This window comes from Meleagris gallopavo, chromosome 12, assembly GCF_905368555.1.
Source record: "Meleagris gallopavo chromosome 12, MGAL_WU_HG_1.1, whole genome shotgun sequence".
Classification (NCBI taxonomy): Eukaryota; Metazoa; Chordata; class Aves; order Galliformes; family Phasianidae; genus Meleagris; species Meleagris gallopavo.
In genome coordinates, this window is record NC_139415.1 from 4,321,390 (window position 1) to 4,340,753 (window position 19,364).

The following is a 19,364-nucleotide window of genomic DNA, read 5'->3' on the forward strand; positions in this document are numbered from 1 at the left end:
TGAAAAACACTTGGTGAATTCCTTTCTGTGAGACAGGGGTATGCTAATGAGTTTTAAATCATGAGTTCAAAATGACTGTTATCAAGTGAGTGGTCATAGTTCATATCAGATTACTAAGGTAGGCAATGAGAAGCTTTCTAATTACTTGATCTGTTTCACTTTTCTAAATAAGATTTAAAAAAAAAAAAAGTGCTTGGGCTGAATTAATACAAGCGCAGGCTATAGAACCAGGTTTTATGTGAAGCAATAGATCATTCCCTATAGGTGGTCTGCCCTATATGCTCTGCTTTGTAATCACATTCATCAGCTTAGAATACTGCTCTCCCTCCTTTTAACGCAAGAGGTTGTGCTGTGCAGGTGTTCTCCTTAGAGTTGGTGATCATTAGTTAAAAATCAAACAAACAAACAATATCCTCTCAATTATCTTCCTCTGTGAGTGAATCATCTTATTTTGCTTTTACTAAAGACTAATATCCTTCAACAGTGTCACTTGATCGTGTCTGATAATTATAATTATGCAAAGGAATTATCTGTGTGGATTTCATGCCCAGGATCTGTGCAATCATTGTTCAGTTTATTTATCACCATAAGTAGATGCACAGTGGTTGGTTTAAGGATGATTGTTTGAGGTTGTGTTTACTTCTGAAAGTTATCATCGTTTATTATCCTTGGAGTTGAAGCCTTAAAAGCTATAGGCACGTTTGTTGTTTTTCACTGACCCGATCAGAAGTAATGTATTTTCTTTGATACTATTAAGAATGCAATGGTGACATGGGAGAGAACGTCTGGAGTGAATGTTGTTGGAGTGGATCTTAAGGTTCATTACAGCAATAGCAAGCACCTAGTCTATGACTGCAAGTGCCTAATCTGGAAAAAAAACAAGCAAATAAAAGCGGTTTGCTAGCTACCATCTGAATACCAACAAGTGAGAAATGGGAGAGATCAGCAGTGATCGAGCAGTGCGTGATCAGAGGGAATGTTGGACATGCCAGTATTCATGCTGTGAGTTCAGTGTTGACCTGAGGAGGATCTGCTTACAGTGTGCTGTGCATGGGACCCTGCCAGCTGTCTGTAACAAAGTGCTTGAACACCGGAAGTCAGACAAGCTTCCAACCCAGGTAAGCTGGGGCTTGGAAACTAATTCTGGAGAGAGGCCTAACATAGAACTTGAATTGTTTGGGGAAGTCTTTTTGGACCTAAGCGTCTATTTTGTATTGAAACATGGGGAAAAAAAAAAAAAAAGCTGAATCTTCTAATTTTTCTCATACTAACACAAGTATTCTCAGTGCAAAGCTGTATTAATAATGTATATGCTCACAGGAGCAGGAAATATGCTGCTGATCAGACAGTGTTAACTTGGATGAATCCTATCCTGGAAGCTTTACTTTAAATGTGAGCAATAAAACCGCTATTGACATGTGGCACTACTGACTGAAATGTCAATAGTTATAAAAAGAGTATTTCATAACGCAGAATCATTGTTTAGTTTGCTTGACTGGACGGATGCTTCTGCTTTTCCATGAAAGAAAAATGATTTCCATATTAGTTCCCCGAATGCTCAGCATAGCTTTTTTCAGATCATATGTTGAAAATAGGAGCAAATTGCTTGCTGGTCTTGTATAGTGTAAGATGTTGACATGGCATGACCTGAAGCAGTATAAGTGTTGGCATGCTTACAGGTTAGCTTAGGTTAATTTTGCTAACTCTGGAAATGAGTACAGGGTCAAGCATCGCTGTCCTTACCCCTTGGCTGCTTAAGTGAGATTGCTTCTGTTCTCTTGGCAACTCTGACTTAAACATTGTTTCCAGAGCTTTCAGGCAGAACTGACAATTTTCTTTAGCTGTCTTCAGAGTACAAACTATTACATTTCTCTGGTTGTTATTATGTGAGCCTCTTTTAATCGTTCTGTTTGTCAAGAGGTTATAGCATGTGCCAGGAGCAGAGAGGCACACAAGAGCCAGAGTGCTGTTAATGCCCCGGGCACGGTCAGGGGCAGAGGATCCACTGGCATATATATGCCTGTATCATTCTGACTGTTGAAGCATTCATCAGGAAAAGGCAATAAAACCACTAAGTTCCTTCCTGACGCTGCATTTGGATGGACATATTGGTGAGGAAGTTTCTGAGAAAGGGATCTCCCACATCATTTCACGCTCTGCTCACTGCTACCCTTTCTCCAGCCTCGGCCATCTCCAGTGATGCAAAAGGAGGTAGAAAGAGAAACTCAAAACTTAAACAGAATAAAGAATATTATTTGTTAAACGTGCACCGGGAAAAAACAGTTGTTGCTTATCCCTGGTTTGTAACTGGCTGAAGAGCAGAAGTGTGTGGTCAGGTCAGTCACAGATGTCCTGGGGAAAGCAAGGGAGTGCACCCTTCCTGTTAGTTCTCATTTTCCTGTTCTCCAGGAATAGATGAAAACAGGGCATGCCTGTAAGCATTGCAAGCCCTCAGCAAATGACTATGCACAGTGTTTAGGGAAATTGGCCTAATCATAGAATGGCTTGTGTTGGGAGAAACCTGAAAGATCATCTGCTTCGAACTGCCCTGGCACACACAGGATTGCCACCCACTAGATCAGGCACTAGATGGGTTGCCCAGGGTTTGAGCACCTCTAGGGGTGGGGGACAGCCAGCATCTTGCACCCAGAGTTGTTCTCACTTGTCACCAGCGCCACGTTCAGTTGTTAAGTGAGCACATGGTAGCTGTGCTCCAGAAGCCCAAGCGTCAAACTGAAAAGGAGCAAAAGGACTTTTGAAGATTTCAGAATACTCTGAAGAGAACTCAGTTCTTTTTGATCAGTTTACAGGGAAAGGCATTTCTTTGGAGAGCCTGTTTATGACAAAAGTTATTATTTGATGATGATCCTTGAACAAAGATCTAACAATTGCATCTCAGAAGATAACTGAAATGTTGCTGTGTTTTGTGCTACTGACAGCCATCTCGACAGCAGTGTTGGCACCGCCTGTTGAGTTGTCCCCATCGGAAGGGACATGCTACACATGCTGCACAACAGTAGCTCCAGCTTCTGGCAAGCAACATTTGGCCAAAAATAGCCAGGTAAAATTAGATCTGAAAACGAATGCTTTAACAACTTGCAAACAATTCCTGCTTTTTGTTAATGTGAACTTCAGGATAGTGTAGAAAGCTTTGTCATCACAAAACCGTGTACATGAGAATCGTTCTGAGACCAAAGAGGGACTCGGTGATGGCAGTGTGATCAGTAATCCAGTACCAGGCACTTCGTACTCCACTGCAGATAAAAGGGGAGGTTACTAAATCCAGCTGGATGTATTTCTTGCCAGTCGTGTCTCATCATGGAGCCATCTGCAACTGGTGGCAGATGGAGAGATGAGATTATGGCCAGTCACTTTAATTCCAAAGTGTGCTGATGTTTCCTTACATTTTGAAAAGCAGCAAATATTGTATCCTTTCAAAGGATGCCAAGGTCGGAGGAAACTGGATGACAGCACATTAGGTAGCTCCAGTCCCTTACTGCCAGCAGTATCTCTAGATGGTAACCACATGGACTTTGGACTTAGCTCTCCCTCAGATGAATCCAGAACATTTTGTCAGCTCTGTACTTCATTTCACCAGGTGCAGAACTGTAGCAGGCGTTGAAGAAAGCACAGCTCCCGGTTCAGCAGTTGTGAATAGCAATGTTTTAATTGAAGTTGAGGGGTAGTTTATAAAATGGCTTGATTAACAAATATAGCTGCAGGCACACACTGCACAAAAGCATGTTCCTCAGCGAGAATTTGGGAAGGCATTTTGTGTGAAGCAAAATGGTACGATTGCAGGGTCAGCATCGTAGCGGTTTTAAATAGATGAAAAAGAGTCAGCTTAATGAGGACAACCTCAGTTAAATTCATCTTCTACGGTGTGAATTGCTTGGAGTGCTGAAAGCAAGTGAAGATGAAAATACCACTAAATGTAGGGGGGAATGTGTTAGGGAGCAGTCCTTCTGTGGGTGTTTTGTGTAGCAATTAGAAACCCATTCAAAAGTGAGTATCAATAGGATGGGCAGAGTTGTGTTTTGTATTTTAAGCAGCAGTCTTCCTATACTTTGTTTTGGATGTGTTTGGTAAGCTGGGCTGTGATGGCCCTCTGCGCCTGTGGGGTAATCCATGGGGCAGCGGTGTGCATCGTTGACACTTGAGGTGAGCTGTGCACCATAAACCTGCTGTGGCGTCTGGAGCTGCATTCCTGGTGGGGGCTGAGCGTTGTGCCCATCACTAGGAGCTGTGAGCACCTGCTTGGTGCTATTTGTCAGAGTGCTCTTACCTTTCCTGGACAGGGCTTAGCTCCAAAGAGGAGCTAGTTAGAGGTTGGTAGGTGATCTCATTTGTATGGGTACTTTTTAAGTACTTAAAATACTTCAGTATTTCCAACTGTCACTAATATGTGTTGGAATCAGTGCAACATTTCCTAAACATTTAAAAGAATTTATTTCATTAAAAGCATATGAAGAATTCTGTAAAAGAAAAGAAAAAAAATAGCTTTATCCTGACATAGTTGAAGCCATTTTTAAAGCAAAAACATATGTAGGAAATTGAATTCTAGGTGATTTTAACAAAATGAAAAAGCTCTTTTCCTGCCGAAATTGAAAATCTGAAGACCCTGGCTGATTTATTGAAGTGTTTTTGTGCCACATCTTTTCCAGTAGATTAATTCTCTGCCTGGGAGAAGAGCTGCATGCAGCCCCTTCTCTGCAAGAGGATTTACATGCAGTTGTATCTGCAGCAGTAGAGGAGCAGTGAGCAACCATACGGAGTGGTTTGACAGCTTCAGCTCCGGCACTGCCCCGTGTGGTTCTACCTGCTTTGCACAGGGGATTATTACATGACGCAATTTTCCTTTAAGAGTGCTTTTCCTCCATGCTGTATAGGGGTGGAAGGTGATGGTTACGCCCTGTGTTTATTATTCAAATTGTATTGATAAGGAAAGCTCAGAACTCTTCCTGAATTAAGCTTAATGATACAGAATGCAAAACGTGTCCCGGCAGGCTGCAGCAATACTCATGCTCCGAGCTAGGGCAACATCAGCATCATTCTGCAGTTAGCAGCATCTACACTGCATCTACTTGGGTATGCCTTTGGTGGAGCTGAGTGGGTAGGAAGAGGCTGAAGTTTTCTCACTGTTGTTGCTCGCTGTTGTTGAAGGAGAGCCGGAGGAGGAGAGCTTTTTAGATTCTGCCCTGTGTGCTCAGAATGCCCGATAAGGTAGCACAGCACGCACCTAGCACAGCTCCTGAGTGATGACCGCGATGACAACGGACGGTCGCGCTGGAGCGAGGCCTCGGGCCGGCACAGCGCCGGGCGGCCCCGCGCTGCCCTCCGCCCGCGGCCGCCCCGCCCCGCAACGCCTCCCGAGCGCCGCCCGCCCCGCCCCGCCCGCCGGGGTCCGCTCAGCCCGCCGGGGGGCCGCGTTGCGCGGGCTGCGTGCTGTGCCTTGCACGTCAGGTGTCATTCCGCATCGCAGGGCTCATTTCAGCTGGACTGGAACTAAATGCAGATCAGTAATAATGTAATGCTGCGTACCTTAAGGTTAAATGTCTGACGAGACAACTGCCGCTAATGGACTGTGACATTTTTCAAGCCACGGGTCTGACATTACTTGCTGTGTCAGGGAGAAATGTTCACGGGATCTCACTCACTGCCTTACATATATTAAGGCATCCTTCTTTTCTCTCGTGCGTGCTGCACGTTGCAGCGCTGCAGCTCATGCCAGGCATGCAGCAGGGCCACGGTCACAGCAGTGCTGCAGCTCATGCCAGGCATGCAGCATGGCCATGGTCACAGCAGCGGTGCAGCTCATGCCAGGCGTGCAGCATGGCCACAGTCACAGCAGTGCTGCAGCTCATGCCAGGCATGCAGCATGGCCACGGTCACAGCAGTGCTGCAGCTCATGCCAGGCGTGTAGCATGGCCACGGTCACAGCAGTGCTGCAGCTCATGTCAGGCTTGCAGCATGGCCACGGTCACAGTAGCGCACTGCAGGCCCAGCTGCTCCCAGCAGCACCCTCAGCCTTGGTCGTGCTCACAGGGATGCATTACATGTTCTGTGCCGATCCCCCCAGCGCTGAGCTCGGCTGGGGCCACATATCACTCAGCATAAGCACAGACAACAGAACCAGATCAGAACTCCGTACCAAATCTTTGCTAAATTGATACTGCTGCACCGTGTTAGCTCTTGGCATTCCCTGAGTAAGGAAGATAGGAGAGCATCCTGAAGGATTGCCCTGCCGGGTGCATGCCTGGCTGCTTCTGCCCGTGTTTGGGTGGCACTGTATTGCTCTGAGAGCTCCTCACAGCAGTAGGTAGGCGTGAGCCATTGGGATCGATGCCGGAGAGCTGGAGTTGGTGGTGTTGTTTCACGAAGGCCCTTTCTAGACACAGGTTTGCGTGTGACAAGCTACAGTGCTTCCTCCGGTCTGCTTTCCCTTGTTTTATCGTCTGTATGCGTGTGCAGGTCTGATTTGTTGCTGGGAGATGCCCTGCTCTGTCCACTGCTACACGTCTCACAACGCAGTGCTGCTTTCCCCGGGTTTTCCTCTCTAGTGACGCTCCTTCACCAGCTGCTGGGCATTGCAAACAATACCGCCGTCGCTCACGGAGGTTCCAGCGAGCTGTGGTTCTGGGGAGCGGGTTTTGGCGGAGGGCTCTCGGAGCAGCGTAGATCCGTGCCGCGAGCGCTGCCCTCCGCGATCAGCACCGAGCCGGCGAGCTCCGAGCGGCTCCCCGTGTGCCAAGGCGTCCCCGCAGCGCTGTTATTTTCCGCTTTAAGCGCCGCTTCCCCGCGGTTCGAGGAAAAGCGGAAGCGAAGCGGGGCCGCGGCTCTCCCTGCACCTGCCGGCCGGGCCGCGCGGGGCGGCGCTGCGGGACCGCCTCGCCCCGTGCTGCGCGCCGCCCCTCGGCGCCGGGAGGGAGCGCGGCGTAAACAAGGCGGGGGCCGGGGCTGGCGCGCTGTCAGCGGGTCACATGGAGCCTCATATGGGCCGGGGGATGGCGGCGCGGCGCGGTTCTCCGCTGGCAGGCGGCGGCGGCTGCTGAGGCGGCGGCGGCTCGCGCCGAGGGCCCGGCCCGTCCCGCCTCCGCTCCCCGCCTCCCCGCGCTCCCCGCCGCTTCGCCCCTGACAAATGATGTGTTTTGTGCTCGCCGCGATGAAAGGTAGGCGCAGCCCGCGGGGCCGCCGTGCCGGGCGACGGGGCGGCAGGGCCGGCGCTCGCTCTGAGGCGCGGCGCTCCCCCCCGGGGCGGCCTGCGAGCGGCACGCGGCCGGCGGCCCCGGGAGCGGAGCGCGGCGCCGAGCCGCGGGTGGCGGCGGGGCGGGCGGAGCCGCCGAGGGCTGCGGGCGTGCGGCTGGAGCTGCGGGAAGGGAGCCGTCCCGTCTGCCCGCCGAGCCGTGCGGGGAAGCCCTGCCTCTGGAGCGAGGGCAGCGCCGTGCAGCATCCTGTGGGCAGCTGGCGGGGAGGCTGCTCGCCTTCAGAAGGGTTTGGAACGAGCGGAAAATCGGAGCTGCCGGGCTGTTACTTTAAACCTCACCTTTTTTTTCGTGCTTTCCGATCGCAGCCCTTAATGGGGACGGTGCCGGACTGAGGAGAGGCAGAGGAAGTTTTGAACGGGAAATCAGAAGTGTAGGGACACGTTCTCGTACTCCTAATAAAGTAGGCTCCGCGGTATAACTTTGCATTGCACAGTTGTTAAAGTAAGGATTCTGTTTAAAAAATAATAGTCATCTTAAAGCAGGAATTTCTTATCTAACCGCGGTGTTCTTTGGTAGTAACCCAGAAGAGTCTCACTGCTGTCACTTGAATTTAGTGCCCCGACTGAAGTACAAAATCTTTTCCTTTTGAATTATTTTCATGGATTGTACAGGTAAAGCTTCTCCGGAGTCTCTCCTTTTAATGAAATAATTGCTTGAAAAAGCAGATTAATTCTGGTGTCGGTGCCAGGCTGCTGCCTTTTGTCCCACATAGCGGGCAGTGCTGCCGGCAGCAGTGCGGCACTGGGAGCACAGGGACTGTCCATCGGCGGCTCCTCCTCTGCTCCGAGAGCCCGTGTCGGTAAAAGGCGAGTGCTGTGTGCATTAATCGTTATTGTGCTGTGTGTGTTCGGCAAGAAGATGGAATTGGGTTGGTTCAAACACCTGCATGCGAAACAAAAGAAAATGTATTTTTAAGTGTGAACTACGTGGCCGTGTTAGCAGCCCTGTAGGATTTTACATACACAGACAGCACAGTTTGTCAATACAACCCCTGCCAGCCGGCTTGAACTGCGTAACCCAATAAACAAAGGAGAGAAAAAAATGTCACTGATTGATTTATTTAAAACATATAACCATTTCACATACGTTTGGACAGAGGGTGAGGAGAAGGGAGCTGCTTCACAGCAAGTCGCCTTTGAAGTAATTGTTTCAGTTCTTCGGGGAGTTTCATATAAACCAATTTCCATACTGATGTAAAGTCTTGTCAGAGCTCAGCTGTTGGATTTTAAGGTACAATTCACAATGGCTTGATTATGGAGTTACTTAAGGCTCTGTCCTTTTCCAGAATACTTGTGTGGTACGTTTCATTTGTATTTTGTGCTACTTAATTTCCCAGTACGCTGAAAAACTTTGTTGATTCTTGTTGTTTTTTAACCTGCTGTACGGAGTTGTGCTGCAGGAGATGTGTTGTCACATGTCTGACAGTGACCTCTGATTGCCACAAAATAATAGACCCCCAGTGTTGCTGTTTGGGAGATGTAGATGTTTGGGAGACGTGAAGTGTGGGGAATGCAGTTCAGGTGTGTGAGGGGGAGATGCCAGATATGCCGCTGAATGGAGCATTTTACTTCTTCCTGATGCTGTAATGCTATCTTTTGGGTTTTCTGGTTGTTTTGTAGTTCAAGCACAGAAAACTATGGTCTGAAGGAAAATAATAGGATTTTTTTTTTTTTTTTTTTAATAAGTGAAAGAGATTATTAATTCCTTCTTGGTTGCTGTTGAGGTACCCCAGATTGATACTGTTGGAAATGAATTGTGAGTCACTTTATTCTTTTTAATGCAACATTCTGTGGAACGGGCTTGCTGTCACGCTGAAGTCCAGGCTGCCAGGCCTTATGTGGGTCAGAGCAAGCACACATTGTGGTCAGCTGTCAGCACACCAACACGTGCCCGGGGCTGGGAGGGTCATAGAGTCACAGAATGGTTTGGGTCAGAAGGAACCTTAGAGATGGGCTGGAGGTGTCACTGAAGTGGGCTAGGTGGTAGGAAATGGAACTTTCTGGTTTCAGGCAGAGGAGAAAGGTGTTTTTTTCTCTGTTTCTAAGAAAATAGGCAGTCGTGAAGCATCCGAAGTTATAAAGATGGAGTAAATGTTTTGTAGACTGATGGACCTTTAAAAATGGTTCACTAACTGTTACAAGTCTGCACTGAGAGCCGGAGAAACCTCACACTGAGTTGTTGCAAGCAGGCCAGAGTAAACTGGGGGATCTTTTCTGCGGGGAGTGCCATTTCTGTGCTCAGCCACTGAAAGTGTTCAAAGAAATTGAGTAGCTCTTTGGTACAGATCTTAGTCCTGCGAGAGTCTTGGCTGGGAGATCAGGGTTGACTGGTAGGAGAGAAGAACTAATGATGCTGAATTGGTGAGCAACTGCTCTGCTCTGGAGCAGCACCGGTGGGATAGGTTACTGCAGCTGCATGGAATCGGAGGTGACAGGCTGGGAGCTAGATCCAACCTGGTGGTGTTTGGCAGGCTTTGGGGTATGTGGGGGTACCGGGCACCTACTTTGTGAGGGACAGGGATGAGGCCTGGGGGTGGTGAGAGCTGGAGGACTGGGCTAATGCTGTCCTCAGGCCATGTCAGTAGGGTTCCATCTCCTGTGGTTAATGAAGTACAGAGCAGAACCTAGTGAGAATTTTACTGCCCTTACATGCACGTTTCTGAAGGGAGATCAGCAGGATATCAGGCCTAAGCCCTGTGAGCCGTTTCTGCTGGATGTATTTACTGTTAAGACAGAAAGGTGTGATTTCAGCTTCTAATTCTGACTGGTGCTACGTAGCATCAGTGAAATGGAATCTGTTGCTGCTTTGTGGACCACGAGAGAAGAATTGGTTGTTTTGTTGAGAACATTGTTTAACTGTCGGGGTCTGCACTTGAACCTTTGGAAACACAACCAGTTTTCTGACTGGCGTTGGCTCCCCATGAGGGTTTAATCATTTACAAACACCTATTTAAGGAAACAGAACACGCAGCTTTCTTTATTGGTGCAAATTACTTCTGCACCTTGCTGCATTCTCCTGCTGCTGCATACTGGAGCCCATGGGGCCGGGCTGTGGTGCTGTGGGACCCCCTCTGGCAGCTCCCCGTGCTCCCTCCCCACAGGCAGCACCCGCAGCTGAGCTGGCCCCTGTGTGCCATGCTGCCTCTGACGTGCGTTCTGTCATGGTTCTTGGCACTGACCTGTCAGCACGTTGGTAATTACTCTGTGCTTTTCACCAGTAAACAACTGCATGGGGAAAATATCTTGAAAGCCGCTTCACAAATTGAAGCATGTTTAAATTTGCCTTTGCTCTTGTGCTTGTGAAAGTTAAATCCAATTTAGCAAATATCCAAGTGCAGGACTTCTGTTGACTAAATATTAACAAAATCCGGCCTTTGGAACTGCAGGCTGAGAGGCCGCTTTACCTGACCGCCTGAGCTGAGCGAGTGCCTGCACCAGAGCTGTTTGTTGCGGCACATTCTCAGGATATGGCTGGTTGGAGGCTTACTGCTGAAATGGGTGTTTCAGGCCCTTTGAAAGACTCGAGATTTGCAAGTAAAAAGAGGAAATCTGTCTTCATGTCTCACTCTGTGATAATCAAAGGCAGTTGCTTGCTCTGTACAAGTCTCGGCTGGGGACGTTCTTTCAAGTGTGGAGAATCTGTACGTCCTGTTTAAGTCAGCGATAACCGGGGGTGCTGAACACCTCCTAGATCAAACTCGTTCAGCTTTGGTACAGCTCTTGCCTAGCGACAGTGGCGAGCCTATTGCAGCCGGCTGGCAGCACAGCCTTACAGCTAGTTCTTCTAGGCTGGTCTGAATCAGTAGGGTACAGCTGCGGCGATCTGTGGTGCTCTGTGTGGATGCTGCCCATCCGTACTGTTTTGAGAAAGAAAGAAAATCGCTGAAGGAATGAGGTGATAGGGACAGGTAGGTAGGAGGGCTGAGCCTCCTGGTTCAGGGCCATGTTTGCGGGCCGCAGTCAGGGGCTGATTTCTCTCCATATAAAGTATTTCACCAGCATCTGTGAAAAAAGCTGTTTTCTTGTTCCTTGCGATAGAGATCGTTGTATGTTCTCCTTCTTTTAGGCCTACATAGCACTAAATTCTAACCTTCAGGGTTTTTAAATATTCGTTATTGCTTATAACTTCTCTTGCCTACAGTACATAAAGAAACGATCGTTATCATATACTAATTACTGGCAGGGCTGCAAGTATTTCATCTTCACATGAGAATTCTAAATTGGTGTATTTGTTTCTAAACTATATGTTACTAAATCAGAACTGTCAGACCTTTGTGTCTCGCAGGGGTAATGCATGCGGCTGTGTGTCTGACTTTGCAGTTCTCTATCTAGTATTAGAGGAAGTGCGATGTGGAGCCTTTTTTTTCTTTTCTTTTTTTTTTTTGCGTGTTCTCATGAGATAAGTTACTGTAGTGTGCAAAATAACCACGTATGAAAAGAATTTGTTAAGTCATTACAAGACTAGTCAGGCTTGATACCTTTTAGAGTATATGTTAGTCTTTCATTCGCAGTGAGAGAAAGAATTAAACATTCACCTTTCTCGTATTTATGTGTGAGCTGTAATTTGCAGTTGCAGCTGATAGCTGCAGAGATCAAACACGCTGTAGTTCTCTCCTTTCATGATTTGTCTTTTCCTTGAGGACTAATATCTGAGGGATATGCACATAACTAATGGTGCAGAAACTCTTCTAACCTCCTTTACGAAGATCAGTTTTCCTTGGGTTTGCAATAAGCAATAAAAAGGGAAAGGAGGATTCTGTTCTCCAGGAACAGCTGTGTTATGAGAAAAAGGTGACTCTATGTGGGACAGAGCTCTTTGCTCATTGGATGAAAAATATCCACAGACTGAAATACGTAAGCAGAAAGCCTTGTTAGGGGACCTGGCAGATGGATGCTGCTTTTTGTGCTTCATGCTGTTTTAAAGGGAAGTTTGCCCACGGTTAATGAAGTCTTTAGTTTGCCTTTTTTTTTTTTTTTTTTTTTTCTCTCTCTTTTTTTCTCCTTTCCTTGCCGGTGGCATTTAGGCTGAGCAGTTCAGCGAGGCGCAGGTCGGCACGCGGGGGCAGTTTCAGGCAGCTCCCAGTGCCTGTGCCGCCAGCTGAGAACGCCGGGGAGTGGCTCAGGGTGCCACGCTGCTCCCCACGGGCTGTGGCAGCTGCGGGCCGAGCTCATGCCAGCTGGCACACCTTGCACGTCGGCTGCGGCTGCGCAGCGTCCCAGGCAAGCTCACGTCTTCATGGAGAAGGCGGTGTTTGCTTCACTCTTTCTGCCTGGTGGTGTGGGGAGCTGAAGCCTTCATGCTGACAGGAGCAAGGAGCTGTCCCAGCAGATCTGAGCACAGTTAGGAAATGGTGGGGAATCCATGTTATGTCCTGCTTTCCCTTACCTCGTGCATCTGTACGTGCTGCTTGAAGCACTGCTTGAAGCGCGGAGCTGAAGCCTGGTTGTTAGCTATGGGGCGGCGCTCTCTGAGGTGGTTAATGCTCCTTATGCTCCTTGGCTGCAGCCTAACGTTAATCTCTGACGCTTAATGTTCTCACAAAGTGCAGGAGCCGCCCAAGAGGCTGGGGGCTCCCACCAGTGTTGGAAGTGGGGTTCCCCGTTGCCCTCACCATCAAACACAGGCCCTTGGTTCGCTGCTGCTGCAAGCGCTGCTGGGCGCAGTTTACTGCAGTGTGAGCCTGCAGTACATGCTGCCAGCACCTGTCCAGGCACAGCCACCACCTTGCACAGCAGCTTCTTGTTTTCCTTCCTCGGTGGTGGGAGTGATGCAGGACCCACACTTGTGGCTCTCCTGTTTGTGTAAATCCGGCCTTTGGGCCATTTGTCATGCTCCATACGTAGCCATCTAGGCTAAAATCAGCGAGGAGAGGTATAATCATCCCGGCTTTCATTTTAAGAGCATTTATCTCTGAGGTTAATTAAAGCTACTTGAATGTAAATAAGGCTAACCTCTTCACTTCTGAACAATGCAAATAGAATAGTCAGCATACTTATAGGGTATCAGCCATGTAATTATTGTGTAATGTTTGTGTTCTTTGAAACACCATGCTATTTATTGCCATTGAATCCTGGTATGAGGTGCTTCATAAAACCAACTGCGTGACTCTTTATTTTTGCACTTTAGAAGAAGCTGATCATTCACACATGGGGGAGGAGCGACATTAAATCTTTACATAGACAGACACACTGGTGTTACAAAGGCTTTGTCAGAGTGTGTTCTTTCCATCTCAACAACCGCTGCCCGCAGCCCCATCTCCATCCCATGGCAGCACTCTGCAGGCCGTAGCCCCTCACACTAGCTTCAATTTCAGTCAGAATTGTCTTAGTTTTAAATGGTAATGTGTGAAGAAATTAAATAGAGCAGTGGGAATAGGATGGTATGCAGGGCCTCAGGTTTTCAGTGTCTCCACCATGGTTCAAAAGGGGACAAGAAGCGTTTGTGGTACTGAATTTCCACCTCTCTTCAAAGCACTGGGAGAGCCGGGACTAACTCAGCAGTTTTCTCTATTCCATCCAAGAACCATTTGCTGTTGAAGACCCAGTGCAGTTTACACGGGTCAATTAGAAATGGGTTTTTGTTGCATGTGGCACTTAATCGACATCTCCTGTGTGACTGAGAGTGGTCTTACATGTACTTAGCCCACAGCATGGGATCACCTCCTAGAACTAAGGTGAGATATGGTTCTCTGGTCCTGAGTTCTGTGCAGAGGCCTTGTGCCTTCCAGGGGCCGTGACCCGCATCCCCAAAGGACGCCAGCTCCCCTCTGAGCCCTGGGTGCTCTTTGCCTAAGGCAGTAGTCAAGGTAGGGTACGGACAGCCCGGGAACAGCACTCCCTGGTCGTCAGAGCAGCGGGAGCTTCCTTCCAAGCAGCGAAATTTGCATCCTTTGCTTCTGTCTTGCATCTGAATGATATTAATTGCTGTCCTAGCTGAAAGGAGCAGCAGTAACTGCTGACTTCCTATATCAACTGTAATGTTACTCATAATGGGTGTGCTTTTCCATTCAGCTAAATTAATTAGCTCATCTTTGTCTGTGTTTGATTTGGCAGAGGAGTTATTGTGGGAAAACACATTTTCTAGTTAATTTATAGTGATTGCTTCAAGCTCAATTTGGGAGTTAATAAATCCATCTTCTACACTGCGCAAAACTGCTTATCAGATTTTTCACTGTTTTCCCCTTGGTTGAGCTAGATCCTGACTTACTTCAGCAGTGATGTATTACTGAGAGATGCTGGTGAGTGTTAAAGGTCAGTGAAACCACCCTTTGGTGCAGTGCCTGGCGTGCAAGGCGGGCATGTTGTAGGTGTTCTCAGCTACTGCTGCAGCATCAGCTGTGCCACATCGAGGGTGCAAACTGCTGCTCTGCATCTGGGGGAGCTGAGCCTAGCCTTGGCCTCATCTTCCTTTAGAGGGACACTCCCTGCCATTGTTGGATTAACAGATGTACTGGAGTAGGTTTGGGAAGAGTTTTTCTTGTACTGTGGATACACTGTTGAATTACAATAAGTATTTGCTTAAAATATGAGTACGTAAGGATGTTTGTGACTGCTGGATAGATTCTTGCATCAACAGATAATAAAAATCCCAGACATGTTAATTAAAGAGCCCTAGATCTTTCATTTGAGAAACCTCATATACATAGGCGCCTTCTAATGGCCGAGGCAGCTGGGTGCAGGTGTCCAGCCCTCGCAGCAGGAGCACCGCCATGGGGAGGGAGTGTGAGCAGGGCCGGCCATGGCAGCAGCATGTGGGGATTTCATATCCTGATGCTCTCTTCAAGGAGCATCAAAATATCCTGTCTGCCTCCTGCGTTGGACATCTTGTTGGAAATTAATGTGCAACCTCTCCATGATGCAAGCAGTGTTTCGTTCTTCAGCTTTGCTTGGTTGGTTATCTTGCTGCACGTGATAGAGGATGGGTGAGTGCTGGGAACTCCCTTTTGCCTGGACCTGAAAAGGCCCTGAAAATGTCATGTTTTCAATCTGGGTATGGCTGACTCCCCATGGTGCCATGTCCTAAAAAGCATTCTGGTATCTCAGAGTAACTTTGGATTCCCATTCAGAAGGTGAAGCGCAGTGCCTGGGCAGGCTGTGTCGGCTCTGAGCATGCTGCTTCTATCACTGAGCTGCCTGGTGTTCATGGAAAATGGAAATAGCTATCTGTAACAAATACTTTTTTGCATATTCTTTCTTCCTCTAGTAGGGTTTCCTCACTTTAAATTTTAAATGGAAATTAAAATGTTCAAAGCAGTGCATTTTTGTGGACAGAACACTGGCATGTCTTCCATCTATTGGGTTGGACAGAGGCTTTGGTAGCAGTGACAGAGGCATCAATAGCAGTGTTGGCTTCATTGTGGAAACAGAGCTGAGTATGGGGAAACTCCCTGTCCTTACTGTCACAGGTCCAAAATATTCTATTTTTTTCTGATGTTTTCCTTTCCGACCACACTGTCTGTACTTGCAGAAGTGAAAAATAGCCAAACGTAAAGGTAAAGCCAAAGCAGAAATCTTTTCAATAGCAAAACCTCACTTTAAAGGATTTCTTTTCTTATGATTGATTTTAAGACCCTCACAAAAGTGCTTCATGATGAAGGCTCTGATGTGTCTCATAGGGGCAGCTCGAGCACGTACTGGTTGTAAATTTGCACTCCATGGTGTGTTACTCCTGCCCACTTTGACTAGAGTTCTGTAATGGATGTTACCCACCTCACCACTTAACCTCTTTGGTGTTGCCAGTCTGACCTCTGCAGTTTGAACACTGCCCCAGGGGCAGAGTAGAGCCTGAAGGAGAATATCCTGAAAAGGAGCTGTGTAAAACATGCTGATACACTTGTTCAAATGGGATGAAGCACGTGACTCCAAAGCCAGGTGGCCTTAGATGTTTGAGAAGATCCTAATGTATAGCTGTTGGTGCTTTCTAGTGGCTGGATGTGGTCCTAGTTCAGGCTGGAACTATTGAGAAGAAAGCAAGTTAAAGCACACTTGACTAGTTAATTACACTTTGTTAAACACGTTTGGGTGCATTAGCTACTGCTCGTACTAATTTGTAACACTTGAAAAACATGGTTGGATTTGGATTTTTATTCAAGTTATCATTCCAAAAGTGTAGCACAGTTATTGTGGAAATTCTGAAAACCCATTGCTGAGAAATGTGACTCACAGAGCGAGCACCTCATGAAATTTGAATGTTTAGAAGGGGGGATGACTGGCAGCTCCTGTTGTAAGCACGCTAGTTACAATAATGTATAAAAGTTCAACATCAAAGAGATCACTGCTTAGTTTGTGGCAGACTTGTACATCAAAGAACAAACAGAGGACAAAAGGAGCTGTGCAGAGATACAGTTTGGCCTCACAGACAAGTCCCCGTGGAGTGCTAGGGAGCTGCTTTCATAACATGGAAATTATCTTTGGTACATGATCATTTCTGATGTGGGGAACAAGTGAGACTAAGATTAAAAGCACTCTCTCAGAGTTCCGTCTTGCCAGTGCGATGGGTGCAGTGCCCCAGCTTGCACGATGTTAGCTGCGGTGTGACTCGGGTGCAGGACGGGGCTGGCAGATTGCAAGGGTGCCTTCAGCACGGCGCTCACTCCGGATGGAGCAAAAGGCAGATAAAATGCATAAATGAAAGCTAAATGCCTACTTCTGGAATAATTGTTCTGTATTATTACACTTGCGGTCACATACTGGATTGTGCTCCCAAAGAGGTCGTGGAGTTTCCCTCCTCAGAGGTATTCAAACCTCAGCTGGACTCAGCCTGGAAGTGGAGTTGGCTCTGCATTGAGCAGGGGCTGCTCCAAGCAACCTCCAGAGATGCCTTCCAGCACCAGCTCTTTTCTGATTCTGTGAGGATAATACTCTTATACTAAGACAGCCATCCACCTATATTTGCTGTATGACTTCTCCTAAGACAAGGCATGATTTACCCAGAAACATAACCAGCTCCTACACAATGGATGTCCCCACAAAGTATTTTTTCTTTTTTTTTTTTTTTTTTTTTTTTTAGCTTCTGCTGCATGGCAGCCAGATGTGGTTTTGCTGATTCAGGGTTTTAGTAGCTAATGCATTATAACAAAAATCCTAAATTCTCCCTTAAGCCAAGGAGGAAGTTTGTGGATTTCTTCCTGTTGTGCTTTAGCTCGGCAGGCAGCCGGGCACCATAGAGCTGTTTGCTCACTACCCCCTCCCAGTGGGACAGGGGAGAGAATTAGAGGGGAAAGTCTTAGAACAAAGAGAAGCAATAGTGACTGTCATGAGCACACGTCCAGTGTCAGAACAAGGTGGGGTGTGAGAAATCTGTCACAGAAAGTTGTTTGGCTGCTGCTTACCAATTGGTGGTATCACTGTGCTGAAGTCATGGAGGCTTTGCCATCAGTGTGAATGCATCTGCTTTAATACTACAATGGAAAGTAGGTCACATCAGTTCTTCAGCTCTTGTCTTCTTCATTTGTATTTCTTGTCTATATGTGCTGACTACTTATGTGGTATAAAAATGTTAATCGTGAAATCCAGACTAAATCTGAATTCTCTGAAGTTTAAGTGTGCTTGGATCAACGATTTTAATACTAATTTCATCTTTTATGGAAATATTGTTGTCAGCAGACTTAGATTTTCTTTTATTGCAGAACTAAAAATATTTAGAATCTGAGGGAATCATTAGGAAATACAAAGGGTTTCTGTTTAAAAACCCTAGGGAAACCTGATTAGGCATACTCCTGTATAATTAATTGATGTGCTACTACACTAAGAGGAGTAGTGCAGCAGTAAACAGAAGTCGGAATGTAAGAGGCTAAGAAGAGCTGCTGGGAATTGTGAAAAAACATCAAGGCTTGAAAAGAACAATTTGAGCACCTCAGGAGAAACCAGCATTTGCATTTGTTCGAAGGACAAGAAGTTCTCCATAAGGCCATGAAAGAGGGAGCTGTGAAGGCTCACGCTTGTGATTAGCACTGGCTTTTGCCAGTGAAATAGCTGTAAACACGTTGGGTATTATTGCTGGCAGTATTCCCCGCTGCCTTCAGGTTGATGCTATGATTGTTCTTAGGCATTGTTTTTAAAATATCATGGGGTTAAGCCTTTTATTAATACTGTCTTTCAAATGCACTGTTTTTAGTAAGTTGTCACTTGAAATGTGAAATGGATGGTTTATTTGTACCACTATTTGATTGCTCTCAGGCCAAGAAATTATTGCGAGCACCCAGCCTGTTCCCTTTAATCTCTTCAGGAAAGTTAGGGTCTCCTGTGAAGAGCCGCACTAGTGTGTCTGTGGGGTCCAGTGGCTGAATGACCCATTGGTAACACGTTCAAAGCCGTGTGTCGAATTCCTTGCTGCTCCCCCATCGACGGCACCGGTGCTGCCTGAAGGAGGGCTTCCATCCCCAGACAGAACGGGTGCAGGACCAGTAGCAGTGGCCCAGGAGAAAGAAGGAAGGGAGGCCTGTGTGTCTGTTGCCTCGCTTTGTTAGCTGGGAGAAATGAGCCGTACTTGAAGAGCTTTACTGGCTTTACTTGAGCTGCACGGGGTGCCTGAGCGCTTGGAACAGCACCGCTCTGCTGCACACAGGGGCTCGGCACTGACATCCAGCCTGTGCTGAGGAAACTGTAACTGTTTGCAAACAGTGGCCATTGCTCTCAAGTAAACGTGATGTCGATGTGTGTGCCCTGCTGCAAGGAATTACAGCAGATGTGTTTCTTCCACACTCTTACAGGGTGGAGGTTTCTTCATTCAATTATGTCAAGTCCTGACCTGTTAGCTGGCATGGAGTATGGTAGGAAGAGACGAGCTGTACGTTTTAGAAAGGCTAACCAGATGAATTCAGTTTATATGCTGAACAGGAAGAATTTTTTAAAGAATTTCCTTTTGAATTTAAAAGCAAAGTTTTAGAGCCTGTCTTTCCCCCTTAAAAATAGCTGCATTGTCAGGTTAATAGCTTGTTATTTCAGAGAGCACATGTACACGGGGAGAGTTGCCAGTAACTCATAAAGCCAAAATCCCAAAATGAAATCCTTGAATACTTTTTTTTTTTTTTTTAATTGCACTGAGCTGAAATATTCCTTAGGGAAGTGCTGGCAAAAACACAGTGCAGGGTTTTGTTGC

The 19,364-nt window shown here is 47.1% G+C and overlaps 1 protein-coding gene across 5 annotated transcripts in view; it reads left to right on the forward strand.

The window, feature by feature from the left end:
• Positions 1 to 19,364, forward strand: part of RORA (RAR related orphan receptor A) — a 351,059-nt gene that overhangs the window by 272,789 nt on the left and 58,906 nt on the right. The window contains exon 1 of one of the 5 annotated variants that reach the window (XM_085234216.1): positions 6,878 to 7,169. The exons of the other annotated variants lie outside the window; for them this stretch is intronic. Coding sequence (XP_085090342.1) covers positions 7,139 to 7,169 — 31 coding nt within the window. The 5' untranslated portion in view covers positions 6,878 to 7,138. Of the gene's footprint in view, positions 1 to 6,877; positions 7,170 to 19,364 lie in introns of those variants that run through there. 5 annotated transcript variants of the gene reach the window in all.